Here is a 16,835-nt window from a genome sequence, read left to right as displayed (position 1 = left end):
CTCTTTTCTCCAGAGCATAATATAGCTAAATAATCTAGATTACACCTACTTTACAAAGTGGAGTGGGCAGTATAGCTTACAGTTTGAAAAATGTCATTTTGTCAAGTTTGATGACTGCTGTTCTGGAATTTATGAACACACTGGTCTTGCTCACATATTTGCATGAGTAATGTGTTGCTCTTGTAAAAACCTCAAAAAAAAAAAAAAAAAAAGTGAAAAAATTTAATTTTGTTTTAAAAAAACAATACCTGAAATTACTACTGATGGAATGGTTGCATCATAAAAGGAAAGAAATATGCATGCATGAATTACATGATGGCAGTGTATGTAGCACTTATTTAGAAAAAAAATAACTTTAGTATGTCTAATGTTTAAATATTAGAAGTAAATGGTTTAAAAATTCTGTTATTTGTATACTTGCATATCATATTTGTTCATTACATATGCAGTCTCCATTTTCTGCTTACCAGTGCAATGACAGCTGTGCCTACAGCTGGCCAGAGACACGAGATTACAATAGCGGTCGGATTAGGAGAAAATCTAATATTCATAAATCAGGCAGATTCTTGTTGGCTGACTGCTCCTGGGGTCACAGGGACATTGACTTGAACAGATGAGAAAACTTGTGATTGTTATTGTTCTTCCCCCATTATGAGCATCATCTGTCCACATATTTTGCCCCTCCACATAGAGGTAAACACCTAGGAGTCCATTCTCATTTGTGCGTTTTGGTAACATGCGTTGTAGCATATAACCACATTGCATAGTCCTTTGTCAGGGTACTTATTACAATGAATAGCAATGTACAAACTGTTCAGTAGCAGCCAACAAACACATGGAGTGCTGTGTTGCTAAAAAAGGCTAATGTGCACTTTTCTGTTCACTGCAATGCACATTAGTGTGTGACATAATGCATGTGCATAAACACATTGCAAGGAAATACAGTAGTCTGAATGAACGCTTAACCGAGCCAGGAATTTGTTTTATTTGTGTAGAACAAAACAGAAGTATTGGAAGATAAGTGAAATATGCACTCTGGCAGAAATACCTGGATCACAAGACAGTTCATATATACAGTATGTATTTGAACTGTGTAAGGAGAAGCACGGAGTTATACATAAAAAAAACAAACATATATACTCACCTCCATGTTGCAGCATCTGTGTGATGCTGCAGCTGTCACACACTGGCCCTAAAAGAACTAAACGGTCACTTAATCGCTAGTCACTCAACTATCAGTCTGCTCTGAGCGAAAAGCAGTGACTGTCAGTCTCTGCTGCTCCAACAGGCCAGGATGAGGAGGGAGGTGGGCCCAGCTGGCTCTGGCTCTCAGCTGCACAGCCACCTATAAGGCAGGCTTTCAGAGCCTGGTGCGGCTCTGCTCTGTTGGCCGATAATGGGCAATAGCCCACTATACGCTGACTATGGGTGACAGGAGAACAAAATGTAAAATGTACTCTGTGACCCTCAAGAGAAGTAAAGTAAAAAAAAAAAAAAAAAAATTAAAACTTTGGCCAAATTTCTCTTAAGCTGCTTGCCTGAAATTCAGTTACTTTGTAAAATCTGCTGGATTACTAGGAGTGAAGTCCATCGAGGTATATGCCACCTGGTGGACCTATCTGTTATTTACAACTGGCAGCTCTGACAGAAGAGTTGCTTCTCATACACAACATCTCTGCCCATTCCTCCCTTCCGCTATTAATTTACAGAAGGCTTTCTATTTTGTGAAGAAGCAGCACTCAGATTGGGCAGGAGAACAGGAGAAGCAGGCAGAGTGACTGCATACAACTCTGCAGCTGAAGGAGAAGATGGTCCAGTGTTGAAGCACTGAAAGTATATAGATAGGTGCTTCTGGTGCCCAGTAAAAACGTAAACTGTAAATTAAAGCGATAAATCCACAAGGTGGCAAGTACCTCGTTGGACTAGGAGGAGTTGTAAAGGCAGAAGGTTTTTTATCTTAAAGCATTCTATGCATTAAGATAAAAAACATTCTGTGTGTAGCAGCCTCTCCAGCACCCCCTAATACTTACCTGAGCCCCATCTCTCTTCAGCGATGTCCATGAATCCCTCGGCCGTCCGGGACTTTCCTTCGGATGGGAAGAGACAAAGCAGCATCGCCACTGGCTCCCGTGGCTGTCAATTAAGTCAGTTTGCCAATCAGGGGAGAGGGGGGGCGAGGCCGAACGGCAGCTCCATGTCTGAATGGACACAGGGAGCTGCAGCTCGGCTTGGGTGCCCCCACAGCAAGCGGCTTGCTGTGGGGGCACTTGACAGGAGGGAGGGAGGGGCAGGAGCAGCAAAGAGGAACCTGAGAAGAAGAGGATCCAGGCTGCTCTGTGCAAAACCAACCACACAGAGGAGGTATGACATGTTTGTTTTTGTTTTTTTTTTTTAACAAGACTTTACGATCACTTTAATTCACAGTAATCCAGCAGATTTTACAAAGCAGCTGAATTCCTGGAGTTCAGCTTTAAATATATAAATAAAAGTATGTACTCTAAAATACACTACAATAATTCTTATAACAAAATGTTGAACAAGCTTATGTAAATTTCTGGGGACACATCAACCACATATGGTAGCCAATTTCAGGCATTAAGTGATAATCTTGTACTGGAGTCTATATTAAACGTGCAATAATGAACAATTAAGTGCAAAAGTATGGAAAGTCTTGCTTGAAAATCTTTGTGCAAAATACATGATTATCTTATAAAAATTTGGAATTACATTTTTATAGCATACACAGTAAAAAAAGGGAATAGACAAAGTTGGGGTGGATGTGGGTGACTGGCCTCAACAAAGCTTATGTGAATCTTCAAATTTGACTTGGATTATAAAATACCATAAAAGGTTAGCCATTTGTTAACATACCCGCCTCCAATACTGGCTTCTGGGGGTGATTTGGTGTAATCTGAAGTGTCCATATCCAGGATTGCTTTACGGTCTTCTATTACACACTAGGAAAAGCAAAGGGAAACATATTTTCCTGGATGTAAATAGGTTCAAGTTACAGACTCATCTAAAAATAGCCGCTTTAAAGTTGAACACCAACTAAAACTATTTTTTTCTCCTTTTGGAGTACGAGTTATAAACTCAGGTCAGGTTTCTACTGTCTGTCTGTTTCAATTAAATAAGATCTGGCCTCACTATTTGTCATGATATCTATGCCCAATGAAACATGAGTTTGGACAAACATAAGGGTCCCCACCAAGGTCACCTGTTCTGGTGATAGTGATCAAAGGTGGGATCTTCTCTAAAATTGGTGAGAATTGCAGTTACTTCAAGTCATGTCTCTGAAAAAGGGTGTAAGGGGGAATCCAGGTGACCCCACTGGAGTATCTTCCAATGGGGTCACCTGTTCTGGTGACAGTGGTCAAAGGTGGAATTTCCTCTCACATTGGGGAGAATTCCAGTTACTTCCTGTCATGTCTCTGGAGCAGAGAATGAGGGGGAAATCCCCCCAATGAGGACAGAGGAATAAAACCTGACAGAGTGCGTTTCCCAACCCTATGCAAAAGACACAAAAAAAAAAAAGTTTTGTCTGAAGTTCTAATTTAAACCACCCACAGACATTAAAAAAAAAAAAAAAAAAAAAAAAAAAAGCAGTCTTAAGCCTCGTACACACGACAGGACTTCTATCGGACTTTTCCGTGGATTTTGGTCCGCAGGGCGTTGGCCGTGAACTTGTTTTGCATACACACGGCAGAACATTTTCAGCCAACTTTCACCAATCACTTTCACCAATCAGCTCTTTACCATCACCCTTTGGGCAACTTCTGCTATTGTTAATTGATCTTTAGCATTGGTTCTGAGCATGCGTGTTTGTACTTTGGACTTTAGTCCTATGGACTTCTGTACACACGATCGGATTATCCTCCATCGGACATTTGTTGCCGGAAAGTTTGAGAGCATGCACAGCGAACATTTGTCCGTTGAAAACACACACACGGTCGGCTTGTCCGATGAAACGGGTCGGTCAGGCCGTTGTTGTCAAAAAGTCAGATCGTGTGTATGGGCCTTTAGAAATGTTTATTCCAATAACAACTTACAGCATCTAGAAGTACCTGTAAGTAAAAGGGTTTGTCATTAAATAATTTCCTATGGAACTCCTTAGATCACTCTGGTCCTTGCCAGCTCCCAAATACCTGAAAGTGAACGAAGGCACAACTGCACACGTGCCCGTTTTTTTGGGGTTTTTTTGTAAATGCTGGCTTGGAAGAGGGCATTAATGCACAGTTAATTTCACCTTTATAATATAGTAAAAAGGTGACAATCATGATGGAACTCTGGAATACATGCAAATAGCAATTCAGATAAACAAGATAAAACTTTAAAATTCTCTCAAGAAATGGGATTTTATTAGTGTGCACTAATAAAAGGAGCTGCGCGGGACATAAACAATTGTCTCCTTCCAGGTAAAACATTGTTTCCCTAGTGTTTTATTATTTATAACCAGTACTTGAGGCACACTAGTAGTAATTCTATCCCAACATCTGCTCCTGCAACCAAACAAGGTTACCGGCAATTAGAAATAGAAGAAAGATCCCATTCTGCAGATTAGCAGCAGAACATTCTTGCATATCATTTTACATATAAATGACAATTATAGGGGAATAAATACTGAATAGCATTGGATAGAGCTGGGGCCCTGATGTTTCCAACTAGGGTACTACCGTGTAGTTTACATGTTCTCCCTGTGTTAGAGTTTCCTCAAATTGCCACATAAAGGAAACATTGGACAAATAGGCAGGACTACACAGGCCCTGAAGCGCAAGATCAAATGGTTTTACACAATGTATGGAAAACAGTGCCAGGCATCTGTTATGATCATGTAACACGTGAGAATCTAATTATATTACCCCCAGCTGAACAAGGAAACATATCAAGGCTCAATCGATTGAACTGTTCACCATTGCAAATACGGCAGGATAGAGAAGTACATCTTTACAAACTAACTGCTTTCAGAATAAACAGGACCCAAACACCAACCATTTTCCAACGGACAGAGGTCTTTTTGTTAATCACAGACTCAAAAGTTGGAATTAAAATTAAAAGCCCATTTCCAGGCACCAGCAATGTAATAGTGTTGCATTTTTAGGTAATTGTTTATCTCTGCGGTGTAATAGTTTTTTTTTTTTTTTACAATTTTGACCTTCAGTCAAAATATTTCGCCAAAAGTACTTATTTTCTGCCAATCGTTGTCCTTGGTCTGATGGCCAGCATTCACACACACTGTATGTGCAGCTTATGCAGACATTAAAGGCCCAAATATAAGTTAGATGGTTGGCAAGAAGGTAATGATTTCATTACTTTGCTCATCCCTCCTATATAAGCATGTTTCTTGCCAATACAGTTGCATGCAGTACAGTTGATTCGTCTCCCCCTTCTCTTTTATATAATCTTTATTTAATAGACAAGGAGGTGTTTAGGACCCCTTTCACACTGCAGCGCTGCTAAAACCACGCTAAATCGCCGGTTGTTTTTGCTTAGCTTTAGCAGCGTTTTAGCGGCCCTTTTCGGGTGCTAGCAGGGCGGGTTTTCTTTTTTTAAGTTCAATACTTTTTATTCATCTTCATACAAAAATACATCATATCTCATATTAAACAATGTACATAAAACCACATAGTAATACAGTCCACTACTTCACTACAAGATGTATATATCCACCCTGCCGGGTGTATTCTGCTAACTTTCTTCCCTTTTTTACCCCCCTTTACACTAAACTATAAACCTGGTAGTCAGCCCACTCTATGTCTTATATTACCTGCACGCACACCTCTACTTAATACTTAGATCTTACACTTTACCATATCCTCTTTTTTCCCTTATACTCTATCTAGATGTTCTCCCTTCACAATCCATGGAGTCCAGATTTTTTTTAAATTCCTTTATATTCCCTCCTCTAACATAGACTGTCTTTTCCTTCCCTATTGTTTCTGACACCGTTCTAAACCAATCCTCTACTGAAGGGGGTTTCTCTGCTTGCCATCTCCTTGCGATTTCCTTTCTTGCCTGATAAAGGCATCTCCGCACCGCTTTTCTCTTAGCCTTTCCATTCCCCAGATTCCCCACTGCCCCCAAAACACATAATTTCGGGTCTATATTAAGTTCCAGATCGAAAACCTTATTTATACTCTCCACCACTTCCGTCCAATAGCGAAATAGCTTGGGGCATTTCCATATCATATGTAACATATCTCCCGTATTTTGACATCTGGGACAATCAGCGTTTACCCTTCTCCCATACTTAAACAGTTTTTTGGGGGTATAATATGCCCTGTGAAGGAGCAATAAATGTGAGAATTTCTGGGCCGGTGAAACCGACACCTGGTGACCCCCCTCCAGAATCTCTTTCCATTGAGTATCCGATATTGTCCCCAGGTCCCTTTCCCTTCTACACTTAAGTTTCTCAGGACCTTCCCTACTGTTTTTACAAATGTATTGGTAGAATTCTGTTATTAGCCCCTTTACTCCCTCAGTATTCTCTATCTTTTGGGAAATGGGTGATTGGCACCAGTTCGGGCCTTGTACTCCAAATTGGGCCTGCAGTGCGTGCTTGATCTGTACATAGTTAAAGTATGACTGATTTGGAATACCGAATTCCTCCTTTAAAGTGGCAAAGGTCTTTAACATATTACCGTTATATAGTTGCTCTAATTTTACTATCCCCTTTGATTCCCAGGTCTTAATTTTGCCTATCTGTAATAGTTCCTGATAGTTCTTATTGTTCCATAAAGGGCTGTGCCTCGCTTCCCCCTCCATACCCTTCATGCCCTTAATAAAGTTCCACACTTTTAACATTAGTTTAATCGTAGGGGTCCTATAGGTAAACGAGTTTGCCTCTAATACCTCCAAAATCTGCCTATGAGGTGCTCCAAACAATCATTATTTCCGTGTTGTTATTACCCCCATAACCACTACCTGATCTCAGATGTTGCAGTTGGGCTGCCAGGAAATAGTTTCGTGGATGCGGAACCGCCATACCCCCCTCACATGTCGCTAATTGTAGTATCTGTAGGCTTAACCTGGAGTGCCCTCCCTTCCATATCAACCCTCTAAACAGCATATCTATTTTTTTAAACCACTTTCCAGAGATCCAAACTGGTGAATTTTGTAAGATATACAATAGCTGAGGCAACCATAGCATTTTTAACAGGTTGCACCTACCAGATACCGATAGTGGAAGTCTCCTCCATATCTCAGTCTTTTTCCTAAATTTCTCCAGAAGTGGGACCAAGTTATTATTTAGGAAGTTACCCGGTTCTTTAGTTATGTGGATGCCTAGATATTTTGTTTTTTCCACAATTTTTAGTGCGGCTTCCTCCAAACGGGTACCTTGCTTAATCGGGTCTATTGGCAATATCACCGACTTCTCCCAGTTTATGGAAAGGCCCGAGATCCCCCCCAAACTCTGCGAAGATACCCATCACCTGACCAAGTGAACCTTCTGTATCTCCTAAGAAGATAAGTACATCATCCGCATATAAAATCCTCTCCTCCCCCGTGCTTCTCCGGAATCCTTCCATACTCCTGTTTTGCCTTATAGCGGCAGCCACTGGTTCCATTGCTAAAGCAAAGATCAGAGGCGACAAGGGGCACCCCTGTCTGGTGCCTCTCTCCAAGCAAAACTCGCTCGAGAGTATATTATTACTTCTGACCCTTGCTTTAGGTTTATGATTTCATTACTTTGCTCATCCCTCCTATATAAGCATGTTTCTTGCCAATACAGTTGCATGCAGTACAGTTGATTCGTCTCCCCCTTCTCTTTTATATAATCTTTATTTAATAGACAAGGAGGTGTTTAGGACCCCTTTCACACTGCAGCGCTGCTAAAACCACGCTAAATCGCCGGTCATTTTTGCTGTGCTTTAGCAGCGTTTTAGCGGCGCTTTTCGGGTGCTAGCAGGGCGGGTTTTCTAAAGGTCACGTGACAATGTGACCTTAAAAAATAACAAAGGAAAAAAGTCCCGTTTTGCGGCGCTTTCAAATGGCTGCCCATTCATTTCAATGGGCAGGGGCGTTTTGGGAGCGCTATTTCATCTGTCCAAAGAATGCTTTTCCAGAACTAATCTGGCTTTTTTAAATGTTTTTTGGCAAAGTCTAATCTGTTTTTTCTATTCTTCAGGCTTATGAATGGTTTACACCTTGTGGTGAACCCTCTGCATTTGCTCTCATGAAGTCTTTTCTTGATTGTAGACTTTGACAATGATACGCCCACCTCCTGGAGAGTGTCCTTCACTTGTCTGGATGTTGTGAATGGGTTTTTATTTACCAAAGAGAGGATCCTGTGATCATCCACCACTATTGTCTTCCGTGGACGTCCAGGGATTTTTATGCTGTTGAGCTCACCAGTGCGTTCTTTCCTCAGAATGTACCAAACTGTTGATTTGGCCACTTCTAATGTTGCTGCTATCTCTATGATGGATTTGTTCATTTAGTTTTTGAAGCCTTACAATGGCCTGTTTTACTTGCATGGACAGCTCCTTTGAAAGCATGATGTAGGTTCACAGCAATAGATTCCAAATGCAAATACCACACTTAGAATCAACTTCAGACCTTTTACTTGCTTAAGTGATGAAGAAATAACAAAAGGAGTAGCCAGCACTTGGCCATGAAACAGCTTTTGATTCAATTGTCCAATTACTTTTGTTCCCTTGAAAAAAAGGGATGGCTATTCTTAAGAGATGTAATTTCTAAACCCTTTTTTCGATTTGTATGTACATACCCTCAAATTAAACCTGAGAGTATGCACTTTCAGCCCATATCCATTACATAACTCTAGCTTGAATATGTTTTGGTAAATACCTGAAAAAAGCTAAAATTGTGCCTGTGTCCAAATATATGGACCGAAGTGTGTGTGTGTGTGTGTGTGTGTGTGTGTGTGTGTGTGTGTGTATGTGTATGTGTATGTGTATGTGTGTGTGTGTGTATGTGTATGTGTATATATATATATATATATATATATATATATATATATATATATATATATATATATATATATATATATATATATATATATATATATATACACACACAGTATAATATAAAAAAAAATAGGTATTAATAGATACAGAGCTGCGTTAATTTGTCTTTTAAATTTTTTTACGTTTTAGATTAGATTTAGAGTGTGGACGTATTAGCCCCCCAATCTCCTAATGGGGAGATTCCCTCTCAGTTTTAACTAGTGGCCATGGTCAGTGAAACAGAAAGTGATAGGAAATCAAAGTTTTACAACTGACACCGAAACAAGAAGTGAGGGTAAATCTTCCAATGGGGACACCTGTTCCAGTGAAAACGGTCTAAGGCCCCTTCCAGACGAGGCGGATTCGCCTGCTCAGCGAGGGATCTGTACACTGATCCCTGCTGAGCAGCGGATAGGTCTGTGTCCATTTGAGCTGCACGATTAATCGTTAAAAAAAAAATTGCGATCTGGATTCAACCCCCTTACAATCTTAATAAAGCATTTCCTTGACTCAGTGCAGAGAGTTCTCTTCTGACAGCTGTCAAAGAACAGCTGTCAGCCTGCCAAGTTTATCACAACATTGTCAGCGCTGGGAGATAACTATAAACAAAAGTATCATTTAGTTCTTTCAGATAAAAGGAATGAACTTCGGTCTGTAAATGAGGTCAGTTTAACCACTTGCCGACCAGCCGTCGTCATACTGCGGCAGGTTGGCTCTATTAGGCAAATCGCCATAGCTGTAACTATATATGTGTAACTATGTACGTCAGTTCGCGTAATAGATACAGCGTGCATGCACACAGCGCCAGAGCCGATGCGCGTGACCGGTAGCCACGATATCCGCCAGCCACCCACGATCACTCCGCAGAGAGCCAGAATGGGGATGGGGATGTAAACAACAGATCCCCGTTCTGTCAGGGGAGTAGAGAGAGATCGTCTGTAACTAGTGATCAGGAACAGCGATCTCGCTCCTCCTCCAGTCACAGTTAGAAACAGCTCCCAGGGAACACATTTAACCCCTTGATCACCACTAGTGTTAACCCCTTCCCTGTCAGTGCCATTTATACAATATTCAGTGTTCATTTTTATAGCACTGATTGCTGTATAAATGTCACTGGTCCCAAAAAAAGTGTCCGATCTGTCTGCCACAATGTCACAGTCCCGCTAAAAAAAAAAAAACTTGTTGCTTACAAGTTAAAATAGTATTTTTTGCTAGAAAATTACTTAGAACCTCCAAACATTAGACATTTTTTTTTTAGCAGAGACCCTAGAGAACAAAATGGCGGTTGTTGTTGTTATAATACAATATATTATTATATTATATTTTACTGACAATTGTCAGTAAAAAAATTTGCTCAGACAGGAAATTTTCCATGTATGCTCAGCAAAAAAATGTGCTCAGTCAGTAAATTTTCCATGTACTGTCAGTAGAAAATGGTGCAGGAGGTTGACAACACTGAGACTGACTCTCAGGCTGCAATCACACCTGAGTATTTTTTGAATGTGTATTCACGTAGCACATGGAAAATGTATGCATCGCACTTACATTGACATTAATCACGAATGGCACCTCAGACATAGAAAGCAGACTACGTCAAAATGCTTGACGCTTAATTCCCAAAAAAGGTACATGGGCTACTTTGGCATGTTCATCAGGCATAGGGCGGCCCACTGAGATAAAGCGGCTAACCTATGCGTGAAAATGTTCAGAAATGCTATGCATGAAGCAGCCTAAAACATTTCCTGTGGAATTAAACATCAGACAGAAAGTAGGGGGGGGTTACAATATATATATTATATACGAGTTTAACTTGGTTTGAGAGCGTTTTGCAAGACAAGCAACATTACTACATTTTGACTTGATATACAAGCAATGTCTTGATAAACAAGTAGCATCAAGTCACAACTGAGTATAAAAGAGAAAAGAGGTGACTCTAAGTGTAGCAATATGGTTACATTTAGACCCCTTTCACACTGAGCCGCCCCGGGCGTTGGCGGTAAAGCCGCGCTATTTTTAGCGCCGCTTTACCGTCGTTTTAGTGGTGCTATTCGGCCGCTAGCGGCCAAAAAAGGGTTAAATACGCCCGCAAAACGCGGCTGCAGCGGCGCTTTGCCGGTGCTACCCTATTGTTTTAAACACCGCTGCAAAGAAGCTGCTGGCAGAACTTTTTGTGAAACCCTTCCAGCACAGCACCCCAGTGTGAAAGCACTCAGAATTTCACACTGGGATTGCAGCCGAGGCTTTTTTCAGGGGTTGAAAAACGCCTCCAGTGTGAAAGAGGTCTTAATGAAGATTTAGCAACTCACATGGCTGATTATGAAAGCATACACATCTAAGTATGCAGGCATCTGGGGTAAAGCGGTCCACATAGACCATCCTTCGCACTGCCATCAACATCATCCCTTCCACTCTGTGCTCCAAGATCGGTTCGATCCTCGCTTGCAGATCGCTCTACTGTAGGGTGGTCTTCCCGGTCATGATTGCAGACTGACAGCGGTGTGAGGATGGTCTATATGGACAGCATTACCCCGGATGCCTGTATACTTAGATGTGCCTCTTCAGTCCATCACAAATGTTGCTGCCAAACTCATCCACCTTACAAACCGCAGTGTCTGCTACCCCTCTCTGCCAATCCCTCCATTGGCTGCCACTCGCCCAACGAATTAAACTCAAAATACTAACAATAAGTTACAAAGCCATCCACAACTCTGCCCCCAGCTACATCACTAACCTAGTCTCAAAATACCAACCTAATCGCCCTCTCTGTTCCTCCCAAGACCTCCTGCTCTCTAGCTCCCTCATCACCTCCTCCCATATCCGCCTCCAGGACTTCTCCCGAGCCTCGCCCATCCTCTGGAATTCCCTACCCCAATCTGTCAGAATGTCTCCAAATGTATCCACTTTTAGGCGATCCCTGAAAACTTTCCTCTTCAGAGAAGCCTATCCTGCCTCCATCTAACAACTGCACTATTTTCTCCATTAGCTCATCCCCCACAGCTATTACCCTTTTGTATAACTTGACCCTCCCTCCTAGATTGTAAGCTCTAATGAGCAGGGCCCTCTGATTCCTCCTATATTGAATTGTATTGTACTTGTACTGTCTGCCCTAATGTTGTAAAGCGCTGCGTAAACTGTCGGCGCTATATAAATCCTGTATAATAATAATAATAATTTAATCGTCAACCATATGAGTTGCTAAATGTTGTACCTTCATTAAATGTAACCATATTGCTACACTTAAGCTGGCCATACACTATACAATTTTCTTGTTCAACTTTCCTTTAGATTTACCAAAACCATATAATATGAGGTCAAACCTAAACCCTTTCAATTTGTATGCAATCAGACAGGCCCTTGCACTACATAGTTGAAGGTAAATCTAAAGGAAATTGAATCAGAAAATTGTATAGTGTATGGCCAGCCTTAGAGGCGCTTCTCTTCTTTTATACTCTGCAGCTGCTGGATTTTGCTTCTAAACCACGACCCCCCAAAACACCCTCCAAATCACATCGATAGTGGGTGTAGTCAGATTTCACAAACAGTACGAGGGTCTTAAAGGGGCATTAAATACCAGGATTGCATTACAGAGTGCAGAGTTCAGGGGGTTTATACACAGAGTGCAGAGCTGTCACCTGTAAACACAGAAACCAGACTTCTGTGTTTACAAGTGATTGTGGTAAGCAGGCACCAAAGGGTCTGAGCCAGAAGTGGTGGAACTGAGTTCCACCTGAAAAAAAGCTTATATATATATATATATATATATATCTCTATCTTCAACCTCAGGTCTCACTCTTTCTACATTCTCAAGTCCCGCCCCTCCACTTTCCCATTGGCCAGATCTGCCTGTTGTTGTTCTAGAAAACTTGCTGTGGTATGTTTTTGTGATTGGACGCACCCGCAATCCATCAGCCAATGCCTGTCCGGCTCGCTCCATCTGCTGGCGGGCAGGGGAAGACGTGTCGGAGGTGTAGACGTCACTCCCCGGCCTCTCTCTCTCTCTCCTCAGGCTCTGCACACAGGAAATACATGTGTCGGAGAAGCGGAGCTCACACTCAGTGCTAACCTGTATAGGTGGAGTCTGTCACACATTGTTTATCAGTGCTGGAGGTGGGCGTCTGTGTGCTGCACCATAATAACCGAGGCCTGCCGCTATTCCCGATAGAACTGCTCTAACTCCTCTCTATTCATTCCCTCTGCAGAGCGCACATAGCCGAGGAAGCTGCACATCACTGACACACATATACGAGCACAATATGCATCCAGCACAAAGCACACAATCCCGCATGTCCGCTGTCCCCATCCTCACTGACCTGCTTGTCCCATGCCATAACTGAGCGCTCCCACACCGGCCATCCAGCCTTCCAGCGGTGTAAACATTGTGCTGGTGTCAATAAAGCTGGGAGGAGCGAACAGGGGGCGTGTACTCAGCTAACGGGCCAGTCAGGAGGAGGCTGCTATTGGCTGTCTGTGGAATTCAAACACTAGAGAGAGGGAGGAGTGCTTAGAGGTGACAGCTGAGAGCAGGTCCTGTGTTCTAATGACAGCGCTCGGGATTCCACATGTGTCCCTGGAAATGCAGCGGACTTAGCACTGGAACCAGAGCCTTCTTTTCCTGTCTCTTCAATCAGCCAATGGGGTCCATTCACTAAAATAATCAGCACACCCATTTCCCCAGAGCTTAGTGAATGTGATTTCCATCATCCACACAATACTTTCCTTGCACCTGATTGGGTATTTTTGTTACAAAGTGAAAGTGGTTGTAAAAGGTAATGTTAGCTGCACTGGTAGGTAGAAAGAATTCACTAACAAATCAAAGCTGAAAGTGGTTGTATAGGCTCATTTTTTTTCTTAACCACTTCAATACCGGGCACTTTTATCCTGCCCAGGCCAATTCTCAGCTTTTAGTGCTCTCACACTTTAGCCTTGTACACACGATCGGACTCTCCGATGGGAAATGTGTGATAGGCTGTTGGCGGAAAATCCAACCCTGTGTACGCTCCATCAGGCAATTGTCGGATTTTCCGCAGACAAATGTTGGATGGCAAGTTTTAAAATTTTCCGCTGACAAATGTGTGTTGTCGGATTTTCTGAGCGTGTGGACAAAAGTCCAAAGTACAAACACGCATGCTCGGAAGCAAGAACAAGCCAGAAGCGGTCGGTCTTGTAAAGTAGCTTTAGTAATGGATAATTAACATTTGTGACGCGGCAAATTATGAAATGTCGAAATGCAGCGCACATTCTCTTCTTCTTTAATGGGATAATAATGAAGCTGCTTTGCTGGTGATACTGAAAAGAGTTCTGTCAAACATATTTTAAAAGGCTTTTATTTTCTAGTGATATCAAGAATAATATTATTATGCTTTTTTTTTTTTTTTTTTTTTTTTTTGGGCAAGTTACCACAACACCATTATCCCGTAGTTTTTAAGATCAAAGATACAACTATGTTGGTGTCCCTTGTTAATTTTACATTTGAAGTAAAACACATAGCCAAGTATTATTCTCCACAATCTTTTTATTGCGCATTAAAAAAAGAAAACAAATAAAATTAGACATGCTATCTTCCAATAGAACTTAACCAAAAAGTGCATTCTATGCATCCAAAAATATAGAAAAAATAACAAATCAAATCATTATTATTCAACCAAAAAATAAAATAAAAGCCTCATGCATGTGTCCTGCTAATTAATATAGGGGGTCAACAATGCCAAGACTTGGTGAAAGCAGGGGTCCGTCATCCGGAGATAATTCCTAAAAACATCTGGATTATTCTCCTGGAGCTCCCGCAGCAAAGGCATATGACATAATTGGTCACGATTAACAAAGCAACCAATTTTTGGTCCGATAACTCCTCCTCCCCCTCTTGTTCTGGACTGGACTTGGGTCAAAGCAATAACTCCAAGGCCAATAATAAATAACACGTTATCTTATCCGATTCCTCAACATGGCTGGTTGACGAACGGCCGTTCAGAAACTAACTGAAAAGTGCGAAATAACACTCACCAATCTTCTACTAACATTAAATTAGTAGAAGGAGCCCAAAGGGTGGCGCTAAAGAGCTGAAAAACAACGTAGTACGTCACTACTTTCATTTGTTGGCCAACAATTGTGTGCCGTGTGTATCCAAGACAAGTTTGGGCCAACACCCTTCGGACAATATCTACGGTTTTGTTGGCCAACAATCCGATCATGTGTACGAGGCTTAAGAATGACAATTGTGCGGTCATACACCGCTGTACCATCATCTTTTTCACACCAAAAGAGCTTTCTTTTGGTGGTATTTAATCACCACTGAGGTTGGCATCACTGATGGGCACTGTTGGGGCTGCAATGTAATCAGGGCACTGATCACCTGATTACCTATATAAGTCTCCCCTTTGAGCAGATGCCGTTGATCAGGTCTCCTCTCCTCGTGTGAGGCAAGCAGAGCTGATAAACGGCATCTCCTTGTTTACATGTGATCAGCTGTGATTGGACACAACTGATCATATGGGTAAAGAGCCACAGGCGCGCAATAGCGGTGAGACTGGGCACCATTATATGACGGCGTCCCAGAACGAGAGCCGGTTAAAGAGGTTTATTCTTACCTGCTCTGTGCAATGGTATTGAATGGAGCGGTCCCTTACCTCCTCCTCACACCTGTTGTCATTCCCGCAGACCATCACATCTGTCTTCAGCCCTGCACAACATCACACCTGTCTCCAGCCCTGCAGAACATCACACCTGTCTCCTGCCCTGCAGAACATCACACCTGTCTCCTGCCCTGTAGAACATCACACCTGTCTCCTGCCCTGCAGGACATCACACCTGTCTCCTGCCCTGCAGAACATTACACCTGTCTTCAGCCCTGCGGAACATCACACCTGTCTCCTGCCCTGCAGAACATTACACCTGTCTTCAGCCCTACAGAACATCACACCTGTCTTCAGCCCTGCAGAACATCACACCTGTCTTCAGCCCTGCAGAACATCACACCTGTCTTCAGCCCTGCAGAACATCACACCTGTCTCCCCTCTCCTAGCCCTGCACAACATCACATCTGTCTTCATCTCTGCAGAACATCACACCTGTCTTCACCTCTGCAGAACGTCACACCTGTCTTCATCCCTGCAGAACGTCACACCTGTCTTCATCCCTGCAGAACATCACACCTGTCTCCCCTCTCCCAGCCCTGCAGAACATCACACCTGTCTCTAGCTTTGCAGAACATCACACCTATCTTCATTTCTGCAGAACATCACACCTGTCTTCAGCCCTGCAGACTATCACACCTGTTGTGAGTCCTGCAGACAATCACACCTATCCTCAGCCCTGCACAACATCACACCTGTCTCCCCTCTCCCAGCCCTGAAGAACATCACACCTGTCTCTAGCTTTTCAGAACCTGTCTCCAGCCCTTCACACTTGTCTTCCCTCTCCCAGCTCTGCAGACCATCACACCTGTTTTACCTCTCACAGCCCTGCAGAACATCACACTTGCCACCCCTCTCCTAGCCCCGAAGAACATCACACCTGTCTCCCCTCTCCCTGCAGAACATCAAATCTGTCTCCCCTCTCCCTGTCCTGTAGAACATCACACCTGTCACCCTCTCCCTGCCCTGTAGAACATCACACCTGTGACCCCTCTCCTAGCCCTGAAGAACCTCACACCTGTCTCTAGCTTTGCAGAACATCACACCCGTCTTCATCTCTGCACAACATCACACCCGTCTTCATCTCTGCACAACATCACACCTGTCTCCAGCCCTGCACAACATCACACCTGTCTTCAGCCTTCTAGACCATCACACCTGTTGTCAGTCCTGCAGACCATGACACCTGTCTCCAGCCCTGCAGACCATCACACTTGTCTCCAGCCCTGCACAACATCACACC

General features: G+C 42.7%; 1 protein-coding gene across 5 annotated transcripts in view; it reads right to left on the bottom strand.

Annotated features, from left to right (window-relative positions):
* Positions 1 to 13,393, bottom strand: part of MPHOSPH9 (M-phase phosphoprotein 9) — a 154,207-nt gene extending 140,814 nt beyond the window's left edge. For 4 of the 5 annotated variants that reach the window (XR_012243919.1, XM_073627269.1, XM_073627292.1 and 1 more), the window contains exons 1-2: positions 13,274 to 13,379; positions 2,872 to 2,957 (exon numbers count right to left, since the gene is read on the bottom strand). Coding sequence is in view for 3 of the 5 variants with exons in the window: in XM_073627269.1 (XP_073483370.1) it covers positions 2,872 to 2,957; positions 13,274 to 13,291 (104 nt within the window). In the remaining 2 variants the exon portion in view is untranslated. Of the gene's footprint in view, positions 1 to 2,871; positions 2,958 to 13,273 lie in introns of all 5 variants that reach the window. The other variant, XM_073627300.1, reaches the window with a different exon arrangement.
* Positions 13,394 to 16,835: the final 3,442 nt, after the last annotated feature.

Source organism: Aquarana catesbeiana, linkage group LG01, assembly GCF_042186555.1.
Source record: "Aquarana catesbeiana isolate 2022-GZ linkage group LG01, ASM4218655v1, whole genome shotgun sequence".
Taxonomy (NCBI): domain Eukaryota; kingdom Metazoa; phylum Chordata; class Amphibia; order Anura; family Ranidae; genus Aquarana; species Aquarana catesbeiana.
This window is presented reverse-complemented; position numbering and strand designations above follow the sequence as displayed.